Below are 16,762 nucleotides of genomic sequence, written 5' to 3'. Positions count from 1 at the left end.
GTCCACCTCTGGGTCCGGTGTTCCTCAGTAGGGGCAGCGACCACGTGTACTCCTCTTTATGGTCCTCCAATACCTTTGCAAACAGTAGACCCTTAAGTTTCTTTAATTTAATATAACATTTCAACTGACCAACCTTCAAATGCTTCACACATAACAGCAGCTAAAACTGCTCACTTCTAGCTACACTGCAGTAACTCTCGCAAAGAGAAGCAGAAGGAATCACTTCCAAATCTGTAAATATTTAAAATAAAATGCTTTCTGGAGTCACCTGGTGACACAGTGGGCCAAAGATCCAGCAGGCATGCTCCCCACTCCCCCACAAAAGCCTTCTTTTCTTTTTTTACTTTTCTTTTGCTTTTTAGGACCACACCCACAGCTTATAGAAGTTTCCAGGCTAGGGGCTGAATTAGAACTACAGCTGCCGGCCTATACCACAACCACAGCAACACGGGACCTGAGTCACGTCTGCAGACCTACACCAGAGCTCACAGCAACGCCAGATCCGGGAGCCACGGAGCAAGACCAGGGATCCAACCCACATCCTCATGGATGCTGGTCGGATTCATTTCCACTGCGCCACAACGGGAACTCCAAAAAACGCTTTCTTTTAAAAACTGCCTAGTACTTACCAAAACAGTAAGAAAGGGAAACTTTTGACAAGAGAGTATTATGTAAAGCTTTACGTCAAATTAATTACTAAGGATGAGAAATCAGAGGCACAAATACGTACTTACACTGAAGAAAAGCCAAAGCAACTTGTGACTGGTTAATTTTATGACACTGTTCCCAAAAAAAGCCATCACCAGTAATCACTGTATCATGATTTAAAACAGGCTATTATTGACGCTCATAGCCAGTAGTAATAGAGCAGTGTATGTACCACCCACTGTGCTATGAAGCAGGAACTAACTGTTTCTTCATTTCACACTTGAGGAAATGAGGCTCAGGGAAGTTAAGTCGTTTATCCAGTCACCAGGGTAACAGTGAAGGAAATGGAAGATGAATTCTCGAACCTACACCCCTAACTTGGTACACATACCGCCACTGGCTTTTATAGACACCAGATGACTTTCTTTAAATAGTCAAAAAATAGGGAGTTCCCGTTGTGGCTCAATGGTTAACAAAGCTGACTAGCATCCATGAGGTAACGGGTTTCATCCCTAGGCTCACTCAGTGGGTTAAGGATCCGGCATTGCTGTGAGCTGTGGTGTAGCTCGGATCCCACGTGGCTGTGGCTGGGGTGCAGGCTGGCAGCTATAGCTCCAATTGGACCCCTAGCCTGGGAAGCTCCATAAGTGGAGGGTGCGGCCCTAAAAAGACAAAAAGATCCCCCCCCCAAAAAAAAAGTCAAAAAATATATGTTTTTAATTAATGCTACTCAAATACTATCTTCACCTCCTTCACCTGAATACGTACCTACAGTGGCGGCCACTCCCTCCTGTTTCTATTCCACCTGCATCCCCTCTGTCTCCAAGTAGAAACATCGACTCCACTGTCTCCCTGTAACAGTCAGTCAGTGGCCGGAGGAGAGACAGGAACGCTGCATCTCTGCTCACATGGCTGGGCTCATCTCAACAAGCAAGCGTGGTGTGTAAACCCAAGCTCCCCAGCCAAGCACCTCTCTGCCTGCCTCCACTCTGCTCCGGCTCTTGCCTTCCCTGTTCCTCCTTCTGCCTCCAGCAGTCAACCTGGGAGCATGCCAGCGTATTCGGTTTGTCATTGTTTTATAGTTCACTTGCTTATTTCTCTTATCTGCATAATTACATTATAAATCCTGGAGGACAGGGACTAGGCCTGAAATTCTGTCGTATTGCTCATAACACTTAGACAATCAATCTCTCCACAAATAAGGGCTCCATGAGAAAGAGTGAAGGAAAAACTACGGCAGGAAGTTCCCCTGTGGCTCAGTGGTAATGAGCCCCACTAGTATCCATAAGGATATGGGTTCGATCCCCGGCCTCGCTCAGTGGGTTAAGGATCTGGCACCTGCCCTGAGCTGCGGTGTAAGTCGAAGAGGCAGCTTGGATCTGGCGTTGCTGTGGCTGTGATGTAGGCCAGTAGCTTTAGCTACGATTCAACCCCTAGCCTAGGAACCTCCATATGCCACAGATGTGCCCCTAAATAGACCAAAAAAAGAAAAAAGAAAACCTGAGGCAAAGGCAGTTCCCTTAGCCAACTCATCCGAAAGCATGGCAGCGGTCTTTGATGGGAGAGCGGAAATGGTGTACTTACTTTCCTTCTCCCACCTACTAGACTGCTCCCACAGCCACCTGCCTCCCTGGGTTTGTGCTCTGGCCAAGCAAAGAAAGGTTTCCTGCACCTGCCAGGCCACTTAGCTCAATGGTTAGATCTACCTGCCATTTATGTCTGGGTTCTTTAGGGTCTAATCCTGGACACTCTTCCTTATCTAACTCGACCTCGAGGTGAGTTCATCTAGTCCTAGGATTTAAATTCCACTTCTATGCTGATGACTCCCAAATAAAGATCTCCGGCACTGATGTGAGTTCCACATCTTAGGGTTAACTGCCTACTCAGCATCTCTCCTTGGATGTCTGGAGCATCTCTAACTTGGCAGGTAAAAAAGGAACACTGATCCGCCTGCCCCATCCCTAAATCTGCCCCTCCTCCCATCTTCCCAATCTCAAGAAAGGAAACCATTTCATGTCATCATCTTTGTCAACTCACTTTCCTGTGCTCTGTCTATGAAATCCTTCAGTAGGAGTTCCCGTCGTGGCTTAGTGGTTAACGAATCCGACTAGGAACCATGAGGTCACGGGTTCGGTCCCTGCCCTTGCTCAGTGAGTTAACAATCCGGCGTTGCCGTGAGCTGTGGTGTAGGCTGCGGACGCAGCTTGGATCCTGCGTTGCTGTGCCTCTGGCGTAGGCCGGTGGCTACAGCTCCGATTCAACCCCTAGCCTGGGAACCTCCATATGCCACGGGAGCGGCCCAAGAAATAGCAACAACAACAACAACAACAAAAGACAAAAGACAAAAAAAAAAAAAAAAAGAAAAAGAAAAAAAAAAAGAAATCCTTCAGTAAGTCCCTCAATTCCACCTCGGAAACAGAATTCAAATCTGGTCACCCCTGGAGTTCCCGTCGTGGCTCAGTGGTTAACGAATCCGACTAGGAACCATGAGGTTGCGGGTTTGATCCCTGGCCTCTCTCAGTGGGTTAAAGATCTGGCGTTGCCGTGAGCTGTGATGTAGGTCGAAGAGGGGGCTCAGCTCCTACGTTACTGTGGCTGTGGTGTAGGCCAGCAGATACAACTCCGATTCGACCCCTAGTCTGGGAACCTCCATATGCCATGGGAGCGGCCCTAGAAAAGGCAAAAAGACAAAAAAAAAAATCTGGTCACCCCTAAGCTAGCTTCACTACCACAACCATCTAAGCCACCAGCAACTTTCACCTATTCTATTGATACAATCACCCAACTGGCCCCTCACAGACTCTTGCCAATGCTCTAAGCATTCTCCATTTAGCAACCAGAGGGATTCTTTTCTTTCCTAACAAAATATTTGATAACAGCACACTGCTCCCTTAAACTTTTCAGTGGTTTTCGAATTGCTCATACAAAAAGAGAGTCCAAAATACTTAATAACTGATTATGACATTAATCCAATGAGCCACAACAAGGGAACTCCTACAGGTACATATTCAGAGTCGGCATTGTTTCAAGCAATTTACACGCAGGATCTCATTTAATCCTCACAAAATTCTAGGACGTAAATGGTCTTCGGACCCCTGAACCCTAACCTGCAATGGTTAGACCAGTGAATGACAGAGCCGGCTCATGGCTGACCCACAGGAGCCAAGTGAGTGCATCTCTCCTGACTTCAGGTTCAGCAGTGTCCCAGCAGCTGTGGTGGGATAACTTAAACTACAGCTGCTGGCAGATGCCGCAGGGTAGGATGTTTTCCCTCCCCAGAGAACCAGCTCATATTTACCTGCTATTGAGTGCTTAGCTAAGCTACTCTTCAGCATCTATTCTGTTGGGCCAAGTGGGCTACAGGGACCTTAAATGGATACCAGCCCCTCGAGCAAGTCCTAGGTAGCAGCTCAGTCACAAGCAAAGGTGAGTCGGCTGTGACTTTCCGAAGAGCCCTTATGATCAACACTCTCCCGTACCTCCCAGCCTGTATCCTTAGATAAGATTTCTATGGGGCCGGCCTCTACCCCAATCCTCTGGTGTGACTGACCAATCTGGCCCTAGCCAGGGAAGCCCAAAGCACTCCAACCATGGACCCTAATAAAAACATGTGCCCCAGGCTCTGTCTTTCCCTCTCTGGGTACTCTGCCTTGACCTCCTCATGCAGCCCCTCCAGGTGAGCTGTGTACTTCCTCTAGGATCTGTGACTCACAAGCTTCTCTACTTCATAATCTCTTGTAGTTCATTGCTGAACCATGGCTCACCATCCAGCACTCTGTGTTCCACTGAATAAGTGTTAATTAAACAAAGTCAGTGCCTGCACAACACTAGGTTAATTCTACCTTCTACGAGCCCTCCCTCCCAAGACTTCTTTTTGTAGCCCTTACCATGTATACAGACTTAAATAATTTTTGGTGATGATTTGTTTACTGCCCACCTCCCTGACTAGACTATAAGGTTCCTGAGATCAAAGATAATGCCTATCTTATTAGCTCAAATACCTAAACAGTACCTGTTATGTAACAGATGCTCAATGGATGTTTGTTAAATAAATAAGCAATCTGTAGAATTCCTTTCGTGGCGTGGCAGAAATGAATCTGACTAGGAGCCATGAGGTTGCGGGTTCGAGGCCTGGCCTTGCTCAGTGGGTGAAGGATCTGGCATTGCTGTGAGCTGTGGTGTAGGTCGCAGACGTGGCTCAGATCCTGCACTGCTGTGGCTGTGGTGTAGGCCAACAGTTGTAGCTCCAATTCGACCCCTAGCCTGGGAACCTCCATATGCCTTGGGTGTGGCCCTAAAAAACAAAACAAAACAAAAGAGGAACCTGTTTCTCCAGTCTTTCTGGGCTATCATGAAAGAACTGACGTTCCTGCTTAGAAATGGAACTTGAAAGAATTGGACCCTAAAACAGCAGATCGAGAATAAATAAAGTGGTGTGATCTGGCAGGTTTAACACTTGAAAAAAATAATTTAAAACTGCTTTTAAACAAACAAGCGACAATCAATCCTGGAAAGAAACAACAGCTTCTGTTTCACCTGCAGTGAAGATCAGCACCTCCAAGGTCCTCCGCTGACACCTCTTCTCCAGTGGCTGCTTTAACCTACAGCAAGGATAAAAGTCAATGGGGAGTTTTGTCCATTAGAAATAAGAAAACGGGAGTTCCCGTCGTGGCGCAGTGGTTAATGAATCCGACTAGGAACCATGAGGTTGCGGGTTCGGTCCCTGCCCTTGCTCAGTGGGTTAACAATCCGGCGTTGCCGTGAGCTGTGGTGTAGGTTGCAGATGCAGCTCGGATCCCGCGTTGCTGTGGCTCTCGTAGGCCAGTGGCTACAGCTCCGATTCGACCCCTAGCCTGGGAACCTCCATATGCCGCGGAAGCGGCCCAAGAGATAGCAACAACAACAACAACAAAAGACAAAAGACAAAAAGAAAAAAAAAGAAAAAAAAAAGAAATAAGAAAACGCTTTGCTACCCATCTCCAAACCTGACCACATCTACTATTCTTCCGCAGAACTAGACATTTTGTCTCTCATTCCACCCACCTAGATAAATCTAGGTGAAACTGTCTCTAGTCTACAGTCCAGACATCTGAACCCAGAAATCTAAAGAAGCTGCCCCTAAACCCTGAGCATGGGACAGAACCTGCTTTGAACCCAGGCTCTCCTGGCCTGAAAGCCCACTCTTCCCCCTCCGTTACGTTGCCTCCACACGCACGTTAAAGCCTTTGTGTCTGTGCACACGCTCTTCCCACTGCCTGGGTTCCCTTCTTCCTCTCACTCGCCTGGTGAATCCCTGCTTATCCTTCAAGCCCTGCTTGTTCCATGAGGCTTTCCCTGTCCTGCCGATGATGCTCCACGGCATTAACAGAGCAAGGCTTGCTCATCTGTGGTCCAAGAGGATTCCACTTACACCTCCAACATGGCACCTGCTGGACTGTAGTTCATGTGTCTTTGTCCCTTCCTTTTGTCCTTCCTCTATACCAGGAGTTCCTTGATGGCAGAAGCTGAGAAATATTCATCTTTGAGCACTCAATAGATGTATTTAAGTAATGCTATTTTCTTCACCTTTGCTGAAAAATTCTAGTGATTCTAATGACTCTCAAAGTCTTAAAGGTACAGTACCTTCAAGGTGGGAAAAAAAAATCTCAACGATTACCCGCATCTAAGATTCAACAGAATATGACCAAAAAGAAAGAAATCTCAAGTAATAAATAAGAATGAATGACTTAATTACAGCCTGAGAAATTCTAACAAGAAAAAGCAAGAAAAATCCTCTAGTGCTAAATGCCAACCTGATCCCTTAGGAATCACTTACTGATTCCTGCTTCTTTGGATGACTGACTTGTTTCTTTTTCTTCAAGTAATAAAAGAAAATCTTCATTAGTATAATGAACATTAATCTAAAATACAGCATAGAAATGACTTACTCACTATATCAAAAGCCCTGCCTTAAATAAACTATTATTCCACAGGGAGAGAGAACTGAATTTTTCACCTCCAATTACTCCACGTCCAAGAGAACTAAATTAGTTCTCTTTTTCCCCAAAAAAATTTCAATGTAAAACAGCTTTCAGTGCAGACAATTACTAGTTATAAGAAGTGTCTGGGCATAAAGGGAGATATTGATGAGAATACAATCATAGTAGGAGACCTAAATACCCCCCTCACATCAATGGACAGATCCTCTAGACAGAAAACCAATAAAGCAACAGAGATCCTAAAGGAAACAATAGAAAAGTTAGACTTAATTGATATCTTCAGGACACTACATCCAAAAAAATCAGAATACACATTCTTCTCAAATGCTCATGGAACATTCTCAAGAATCGACCACATATTGGGACACAAAGCGAATCTCAATAAATTTAGGAGCGTAGAAATTATCTCAAGTATCTTCTCTGACCACAATGCCATGAAATTAGAAATCAACCATGGGAAAAGGAAAGAGAAAAAACCTACTACATGGAGACTCAACAACATGCTACTAAAAAACCAATGGGTCAATGAGGAAATCAAGAAGGAAATTAAAAACTACCTTGAAACAAATGATAATGAAGACACAACCTCTCAAAATCTATGGGATGCTGCGAAAGCAGTGCTCAGAGGGAAATTTATAGCAATCCAGGCCTTTCTCAAAAAAGAAGAAAGATCCCAAATTGACAACTTAACCCTCCACCTAAACGAATTAGAAAAAGAAGAACAAAAAAGTCCTAAAGTCAGCAGAAGGAAGGAAATTATAAAGATCAAAGAAGAAATCAATAAAATAGAGACTCAAAAAACAATAGAGAAAATTAATAAAACCAAGAGCTGGTTCTTTGAAAAGGTGAACAAAACTGACAAACCCCTGGCCAGACTCACTAAAAAGAGGAGAGAAAGAACCCAAATAACCAAAATTATAAATGAAAAAGGAGAAATCACAACGGATACAGCAGAAATACAAAAAACCATAAGAGAATACTATGAACAACTGTATGGCAACAAGTTTGACAATCTGGAAGAAATGGACAATTTTCTAGAATCTTACAGCCTGCCAAAACTGAATCAAGCAGAAACAGACCAACTGAACAGACCGATCACTAGAAATGAAATTGAAGAGGTCATAAAATCACTCCCTACAAATAAAAGTCCAGGACCAGATGGCTTCACAGGTGAATTTTATCAAACATATAAAGAGGAATTGGTGCCCATCCTCCTTAAACTCTTTCAAAAGGTTGAAGAAGAAGGAATACTCCCAAAGACATTCTATGAGGCCACCATCACCCTCATTCCAAAACCAGACAGAGATACCACCAAAAAAGAAAACTATCGCCCAATATCATTGATGAATATAGATGCAAAAATTCTCAACAAAATCTTAGCCAACCGAATCCAACAACATACCAAAAAAATTATACACCATGACCAGGTTGGGTTCATCCCAGGTTCACAAGGATGGTTCAACATACGCAAATCAATCAGCATCATACACCACATTAACAAAAAAAAAAGTCAAAAATCATATGATCATCTCAATAGACGCAGAAAAGGCATTTGACAAAGTTCAACATCCATTCATGATCAAGACCCTCGCCAAAGTGGGTATAGAGGGAACATTCCTGAATATAATCAAAGCCATTTATGATAAACCCACAGCAAATATAATACTCAATGGGGAAAAACTGAAAGCCTTCTCACTCAAATCTGGAACAAGACAGGGATGCGCACTCTCACCACTGCTCTTCAACATAGTTTTGGAAGTCCTAGCCACAGCAATTAGACAAACAAAAGAAATAAAAGGCATCCATATAGGAAGAGAAGAGATCAAACTGTCACTGTATGCAGATGACATGATACTATACCTAGAAAACCCTAAGGACTCTACCCCAAAACTCCTTGAACTGATTAATAAATTCAGCAAAGTGGCAGGATATAAGATGAACATTCAGAAGTCAGTGCATTTCTGTATACCAGCAATGAAACATTAGAAAAGAATACAAAAATACGATACCTTTTAAAATTGTACCTCACAAAATCAAATACCTCGGAATACACCTGACCAAAGAGGTAAAGGACCTATATGCCGAGAACTACAAAACTTTAATCAAAGAAATCAAAGAAGATGTAAAGAAGTGGAAAGATATTCCATGTTCCTGGATTGGAAAAATCAATATTGTGAAAATGGCCATACTACCCAAAGCAATCTACAGATTCAATGCAATCCCTATCAAATTACCCAGGACATTTTTCACAGAACTAGAACAAACAATCCAAACATTTATATGGAACCACAAAAGACCCAGAATCGACAAAGCAATCCTGAGAAACAAAAACCAAGCAGGAGGCATAACTCTCCCAGACTTCAAGAAATACTACAAAGCCACAGTCATCAAAACAGTGTGGTACTGGTATCAAAACAGACAGACAGACCAATGGAACAGAATAGAGAATCCGGAAATAAACCCTGACACCTATGGTCAATTCATCTTTGACAAGGGAGGCAAGAACATCAAATGGGAAAAGGAAAGTCTATTCAGCAAGCATTGCTGGGAAACCTGGACAGCTGCATGCAAAGCAATGAAACTAGAACACACCCTCACACCATGCACAAAAATAAACTCCAAATGGCTGAAAGACTTAAATATACGACAGGACACCATCAAACTCCTAGAAGAAAACATAGGCAAAACACTCTCTGACATCAACATCATGAATATTTTCTCAGGTCAGTCTCCCAAAGCAATAGAAATTAGAGCAAAAATAAACCCATGGGACCTCATCAAACTGAAAAGCTTTTGCACAGCAAAGGAAACCAGAAAGAAAACAAAAAGACAACTTACAGAATGGGAGAAAATAGTTTCAAATGATGCAGCTGACAAGGGCTTAATCTCTAGAATATATAAGCAACTTATACAACTCAACAGCAAAAAAACCAATCAATCAATGGAAAAATGGGCAAAAGACCTGAATAGACATTTCTCCAAAGAAGATATACAGATGGCCAACAAACACATGAAAAAATGCTCAACATCGCTGATTATAAGAGAAATGCAAATCAAAACTACCATGAGATACCACCTCACACCTGTCAGAATGGCCATCATTAATAAATCCACAAATGGCAAGTGCTGGAGGGGCTGTGGAGAAAAGGGAACCCTCCTGCACTGCTGGTGGGAATGTAAACTGGTACAGCCACTATGGAGAACAGTTTGGAGATACCTCAGAAATCTATACATAGAACTTCCATATGACCCCGCAATCCCACTCTTGGGCATCTATCCGGACAAAACTCTACTTAAAAGAGACACGTGCACCCGCATGTTCATTGCAGCACTATTCACAATAGCCAGGACATGGAAACAACCCAAATGTCCATCGACAGATGATTGGATTCGGAATGAAGTGATACCTCAAAAAATTAAACATTATAATTACCACATGATTTAACAATTCCACTTCTGAATGTATAACCAAAAGAGATGAAAGCAGGGCGTCTCGTGAGATATTTGTATACCCATGGTCATGGCAGCATTGTTCCAAATTGGCCCAAAGTGGAAGCAACCCCAAAGTCCACTGATGGATAAAATAGACAAAATGTGGTGTGTACGATGTTAACAGTCTTAAAAAGGAAGGAGGAGTTCCTGTCGTGGCACAGTGCAAACAAGCCAGATTAACAGCCATGAGGACACGGGTTCGTTCCCTGGCCTTGCTCAGTGGGTTAAGGATCCAGTATTGCCGTGAGCTGTGGCGTAAGTTGCAGACATGGCTTGGATCTGGCATTGCTGTGGCTGTGGTGTAGACTAGCAGCTGCAGCTCTGATTTGACCCCTGGCCTGGCAACCTTCATATGGTGCAGGGGCAGTCCTAAAAAGACAAAAAATATACACACACAGACACACACCAAACACAGACAGATACTATATATGATTATATATGATTCCACTTAAATGAGGTTCCTAGAGTAGTCAGATTCATAAACAAAGTAGAATCATGGTTGCCAGGACAATGGAAGTGGGGGGAATAGGAGTTAGTGTTTAATGGGTATAGAGTCTTCAACTGGGCAAGATGAGAACAGTTCTGGAGATGGATGGTGGTGACAGTTCTGCAACAAAGTGGATATACTTAATGCCACAGCACCCCACACTTAAAAATGATTACTATGGTAAATTTTAGAGTGTTCATATTTTACTTCAATCAAGCAAGCAGGCAAGACTGTGATCTTACCAAAAAGAAAGGAAACAAACAACTATGTACTTACCAAAGGAGGTCCTCCCAAGAAAATGGTACCCTGCTTGCGTACGATGATGTTTTCATCAGCCATGGCAGGCACGTACGCTCCTCCGGCTGTACAGAAGCCCATGACCACTGCTATCTGGAAACCAAGCACACAAGAAACTCATGCGGTACGTACGGCTCAAAGAGTCAATAACACAGTCCCTGGATCTACAGTTCCAAAACACTGCAGTACCAGGGGGTATTACTAGCTTGTCCTTGAACTTCTTTTTTTTTTTTTTTTTTTTTTTTTTTTGTCATTTCTTGGACTGCACTCGTGGCATATGGAGGTTCCCAGGCTAGGGGTCGAATCAGAGCTGTATCCGCCCAGTCTACGCCAGAGCCACAGCAACGCGGGATCCGAGCCGCGTCTGCAACCTACACCACAGCTCACGGCAACGCTGGATCCTTAACCCACTGAGCAAGGCCAGGGATCGAACCCGCAACCTCATGGTACCTAGTCAGATTCTTTAACCACTGAGCCACATCGGGAACTCCCCAACTTCATTTTTAAAAATCAAGTCCTCTAAGGGTTTAGAAGAGCTTTCTAACTTGTAGCAAAGAATTTTGAAAGGCTTACGTCAGACTTTACAAAGTTTGTGGGTCATCTCCCTGCCAAAGAGAAATGGACCATTAGCCTGAGCAACTAAATGAGAGAAGAAAATCACAATCCACCCATAAATTAGCAAAACTATATAAAAGGGTAATTTTTAAACCTAGGAATGTAAGTCCTCTAAACAAAGGGCACTCACCTCACAGGAATACTGATATCATTCTCCAAATGAGTGATGTCAACTTTGTGTTACCTTGAATAAGGTACTTTCTTTTTTTTTTTTTTTTTGGCTTTTTGCTATTTCTTTGGGCCGCTCCCACGGCATATGGAGGTTCCCAGGCTAGGGGTTGAATCGGAGCTGTACCCACCGGCCTCCGCCAGAGCCACAGCAACGCGGGATCCGAGCCGCGTCTGCAACCTACACCACAGCTCAAGGCAACGCCAGATCGTTAACCCACTGAGCAAGGGCAGGGATCGAACCCGCAACCTCATGGTTCCTAGTTGGATTCGTTAACCACTGCGCCACGACGGGAACTCCAGGGTACTTTCTAAATATAAAACTAATGTGAGCATCACAGTTGAAAATCTTGCTCAAAAGAAAGTAAACTGTTTTGAAGCTGAGTGACGCATATGTTAGAGCTTGCGGTACTATTTTCTCTACTTTAATATGCGTTTAAAAATTTCCATAATAAAAGCTTAAAAAAACCCTTGCTTAGCAATTAGTATGACACAAAGAATAATAAATATGGGTGTGACTGATTGGCCCTGGTGAGGAATAAATACTATAAAGAAAAATAAGTATGAAATGAATATTTTTTAAATTATCATCTGAAATTTTCATCTGAAAGCAATTTTGTTACTAATATCCCAATATTCTATCCATTTTCCTTCTTGTCACACAAATATGTTTTGAAAGTTATAAATGCCACACTAGTATTAATCCAAAAATGAAAAGCAGCCTGAGTTAAAATTTTTCCACCTAAATGGCTGTGACAGGGGTTCCCGTTGTGGCCCAGCAGAAATGAATCTGACTAATAACCATGAGGACGTGGGTTTGATCCCTGGCCTCATTCAGTAGGTCGAGGATCCAGCATTGCCATGAGCTGAAGTGTAGGTCACAGATGCGGCTCAGATCCCGAGTTGCTGTGGCTATGGTGTAGACCAGCAGCTGCAGCTCTGATCTGACTCCTAGCCAGGGAACTTCCACATGCTGGGGGTGCAGCCTTAAAAAGCAAAAAATAAAAATTTTTAAAAAGATTACTTTAAAAAAAAAAAAAAAGGGCTGTGACCAAAAGTACTTTTCCCCATTTCATGTCCTATTAAAAATGTCTGCAACATTTCTTTGTCAATATGTTACGGAAGTGTTTATACTTAGTGTTTTGCTTATCAACCACTCAGGAGTTTTTTTTCCTTCTGGTTTTATATACAACTGACATACAGCACTGCATAAATTTAAGGTGTACTGCATAATGATTTGACTGTACACATCATGAAATGATTATCACAATAAGCTTAGTGAATAATCAACATCTTATAAAATAATAGAAATAGCAAAAAACGTTTTCCTTAGGAAAAAACAACTCTTAGGATTTACTATTAACAACTTTCATATATAACAAAGAGTAGCATGAATTATATTCATCGTCTTGTACATTACAGCCCTAGTGCTTATCTTCTAACTGATAGTTAGACGATAACTACTACCTTTATCCAATTCTCCTCCCCCCGCCCACCTCAGGTAACCACAAATCTGATCTCCTTCTCTATGAGTTTGTTTCTTTGGTTGATTGTTTGGTTTTAAAGCATAAAACCTACAACACTATGTTAGTTCCTGTTACACAACATAGAGATTAGATATTTCTACACATTTTGAAATGATTACTCTGGAGTTCCTGCTGTAGCTGAGTGGGTTAAGAACCCAACACAGTGTCTGTGAGGATGTGGGTTTGATCCCTGGCCTCACTCGGGGGTCAGGGATCCGTCATTGCCCCAAGCTGCGGGGTAGGTCTCAGACGCGGCTTGGACCTGGTGTTGCTGTGGCTGTGGCGTAAGCTGGCAGCTCAGCTCCGATGTGACCCCTAGCCTGGGAATTTGCATATGCCACAGGTGCAGCCCTAAAAAGGAAAAAAAAGAAATAATTACCGTGGTAAGTCTAGGTATGGAATGTCACCATATAAAGATAACACATGCTCACTATGTGCCCCACACTATACATTATAGAAACAAACTCACAGATTTCAAAATCAAACATGTTTACCATAGGGGAAACTGTGCCGGGGAGTGAGGGGGGTAAGTTAGGAGGATGGAAATAATATACACACACTACTGTATATAAAATAGATAATACACAGGGCCTACTATACAGCACAGGGAAATCTACTCAATGTTCTGTAATAACCTACACGGGAATAAAGAATGGATATTGCATAACTGATTCACTGTGCTGTAAGCCTGAAACCAACACAGTGTGAGTTAACTACACTCTAATAAAACTAAATACATAGATAAGAAATATACATATATACGACTAGAAAGGCACAAGGAAATAGTTATCATAGCAGTGTTTATAAAAGCAAAAGTATGCAAATAGCCAGTTAAGTCCATCAATAAAAAATTCTGAATCGATCAATAAGTTCTTTAAAAATATGAGGCAATGGAGCTTCTGGTGGCTTAGTGGGTTAAGGAGCCAATGTTGTCACTGCTATGGCTGAGGTCACTGCTGTGGTGCTGGTTTGATCCCTAGCCCAAGAAGTTCTGCATGTTGGAGTTCCCCTTGTGGCAGAGTGGAATGAATCCAACTGTGCTGCAGGCCAGCAGCTGTAGCTCTGATTCAACCCCTAGCCTGGGAACTTCCATATGCTGCAGGTGCAGCCCTAAAAAAAAAAAAAAAAATTCTGCAAGTCACAGATGTCCCCCCCTCCCCAGCCCCCAAAAAAATCTGAGGGAAAAAATAGCAAAGGTTGATACTTCATAAACCCAAGTGGAGGGTACATGAGTGTCCTGTTCTATTGCACTCTGTACTTTCTGTGAGTCTAAAATATTTTAATGACTTTTTTTTTTTTTTTTTTTTGCGTTTTAAGGATGCACTTGCAGCATATGAAGGTTCCCAGCTTAGGGGTCGAATCAGAGCAGTAGCTGCCACCTACACCATAGCCACAGCAACAACAGATCTGAGCCATGTCTGTGACCTACACCACAGCTCATGGCAACACCACATCTTTAACCCACTGAGTGAGGCCAGGGATCAAAGTTTCGTCCTCACGGATACGAGTAGGGTTCGTTTCCAGTAAGCCCCAGTGGGAACTCCTTATGAGCTTTTTCTTTAAGTTTCTATCAGGAGTAGAGGACACAATTTCACCGTTCTCTGCACTAGAACAGCAGAATCCATGCAAAATTAATTCAGCATTTTTTTTTTAAAAAGTAAAGGAACTAGAGAAGAGTCACAATGACATAAGAACATAACAGGGGACAATTTTCAAAGGATCTAAAGATCTAAACAGGCATAGCAGGGTTCCATGAAAACCACTATTGAGGAAAGGGAGAGAAAAGAATAGCAACTGCCAGGAAGCAGGGTGAGACCAGGGTTGGGGGTGGAGGAGACAAAGAAGAGGCATTATTTTGTCAAAATGTCATAAGACAAAAATGGAGGAAAGGAAACTCAATGCCATCCTGTCATCCCTGGGTGGAGAGAACAGATGTACCAATTTCGTAGAAGTCTCTCAAGTGAATAGCTGACAAATTATTAGCACATCTTCGTCAGGGAATTTTACCACAGTCTTGCGAACACTTCAGATGCATTTCCTCCATAGAACCTCTGCAACCAAGGAAATAAACAAGCCACTTCTCCGATACCAGCTAATACATCACAGGGCCTTTGCTCAGTAACAGGAAGGGGACTGCCGTCGGCCCCCCACCACCGTCATCCTCGCCTCCTGGCCTGTGTGGTCGCCTCCTCGAGAGTAGGTGGTGGATCTGGTGCCACGCTCCTGAAAGTGGAATGTGGCAGGCAATAGGACGTCCCCCGTGCTCGGGGGATGAAGAGACTGTGCCTTGTTGTGGCCGCCCTCTCCCTCACCCACCTGCCTGCTCACTCTGAGGCTGACAGCTGACAGGATGCGATGGAGAGACCCAGGAAAGCAAGAACCTACAACAAACGCTCGGCTCGGAAGGAATTGAGGGAGGCCTGCGAAGAACTCGAGCCTGCAAAAGTCACGTGACTGAGCTGGGTGGAGCTTGAGAGGCCTGCAGGCACGAGACCCAGCAAGTGCAGAGCTCAGGGACCCAGCCGAGCTGTGTGCAGACCCCACCCAGAGAAAAGGCGAGATTCTCTATACTGTTGTTTTAAACAGCTAAGTTTGGAGGTAAATTGTTCTGCAGTGACAGATAACTAAGACAGAGATCAAAATCCACCTCCCAATTCATTTGAGTAATTAAAAAAAAAAAAATCCACCTCCCTTAAGTGAGTGCCCCTGAGGCCTATGTGAAGCTCTGGGACAGTCTCTGTTTGAGGTACTTCTTGCTGCTGCTCTTTGATGTATCTGTGAACTGTCCCTCTAGTCGAAAAGGGGGACAGACCATAGTGAGCATTCTGTACCATCCCAGAGCGGGAAGATGTGGATGAACCCAGAAACCATCATGCTCAGGGAAAGAAACCAATCACACAAGACCCTTATTGTACAATCCCACTTGTAAGAAACATCCAGAATAGGGAAATTCGGAGACAGAAAGTAGACTAGTGGCTACCAGGGGCTGGAGGGACTGGGCAAAAAAATGAGAGTAACTGCTAGTGGGTATGGCATTTCCTCTGGGTGATAAAAGTTTTCTTGAAACCGATTCGCCCCCTAAAAATCCTAAAAACCACTAAACTGTACATATCGGATGAGTAAATTGTATGGTATGTGAATTATACCTCAATAAATTACATCTTAATAACTTATAATTTAAAAAAAACAAAAGCTAAGGAGTTCCCGTCATGGCTCAGCGGTGATGGACCCAACTAGGATCCATGAGGATGCAGGTTCAATCTCTGGCCTCGCTCAGTGGGTTAAGGAACTAGTGTTGCTGTAAGCTGTGGTGTAGGTCACAGAGGCGGCATGGATCTGGCATTGCTGTGGCTGTGGTGTAGGCCAGTAGCTGTAGCTCCAATCTGACCCCTAGCCTGGGAGCTTCCATATGCCATGGGTGCAGCCCTAAAAAGCCAAAAAAAAAAAAAAAAAAAAAAAAAAAAAGCTAGAGTTATTAAGTATACAAGAATCAAAATTCTCAAATTTTTACCAATAAGAAAGAAAGGCTAGGGGTTCCCGCTGTGGCGCAG

The 16,762-nt window shown here is 43.3% G+C and overlaps 1 protein-coding gene across 1 annotated transcript in view; it reads right to left on the bottom strand.

The window, feature by feature from the left end:
* The window catches only part of MCCC2 (methylcrotonoyl-CoA carboxylase 2), a 79,233-nt gene that overhangs the window by 28,070 nt on the left and 34,401 nt on the right, over positions 1-16,762 (bottom strand). Inside the window, exons 7-8 of the mRNA XM_005672531.3 lie at positions 10,882-10,995; positions 5,185-5,249 (exon numbers count right to left, since the gene is read on the bottom strand). Of these exons, the coding sequence (XP_005672588.2) occupies positions 5,185-5,249; positions 10,882-10,995 (179 nt within the window). The remainder of the gene's footprint in view (positions 1-5,184; positions 5,250-10,881; positions 10,996-16,762) is intronic.

This window comes from Sus scrofa, chromosome 16 (assembly GCF_000003025.6).
Source record: "Sus scrofa isolate TJ Tabasco breed Duroc chromosome 16, Sscrofa11.1, whole genome shotgun sequence".
Classification (NCBI taxonomy): Eukaryota; Metazoa; Chordata; class Mammalia; order Artiodactyla; family Suidae; genus Sus; species Sus scrofa.
This window is presented reverse-complemented; position numbering and strand designations above follow the sequence as displayed.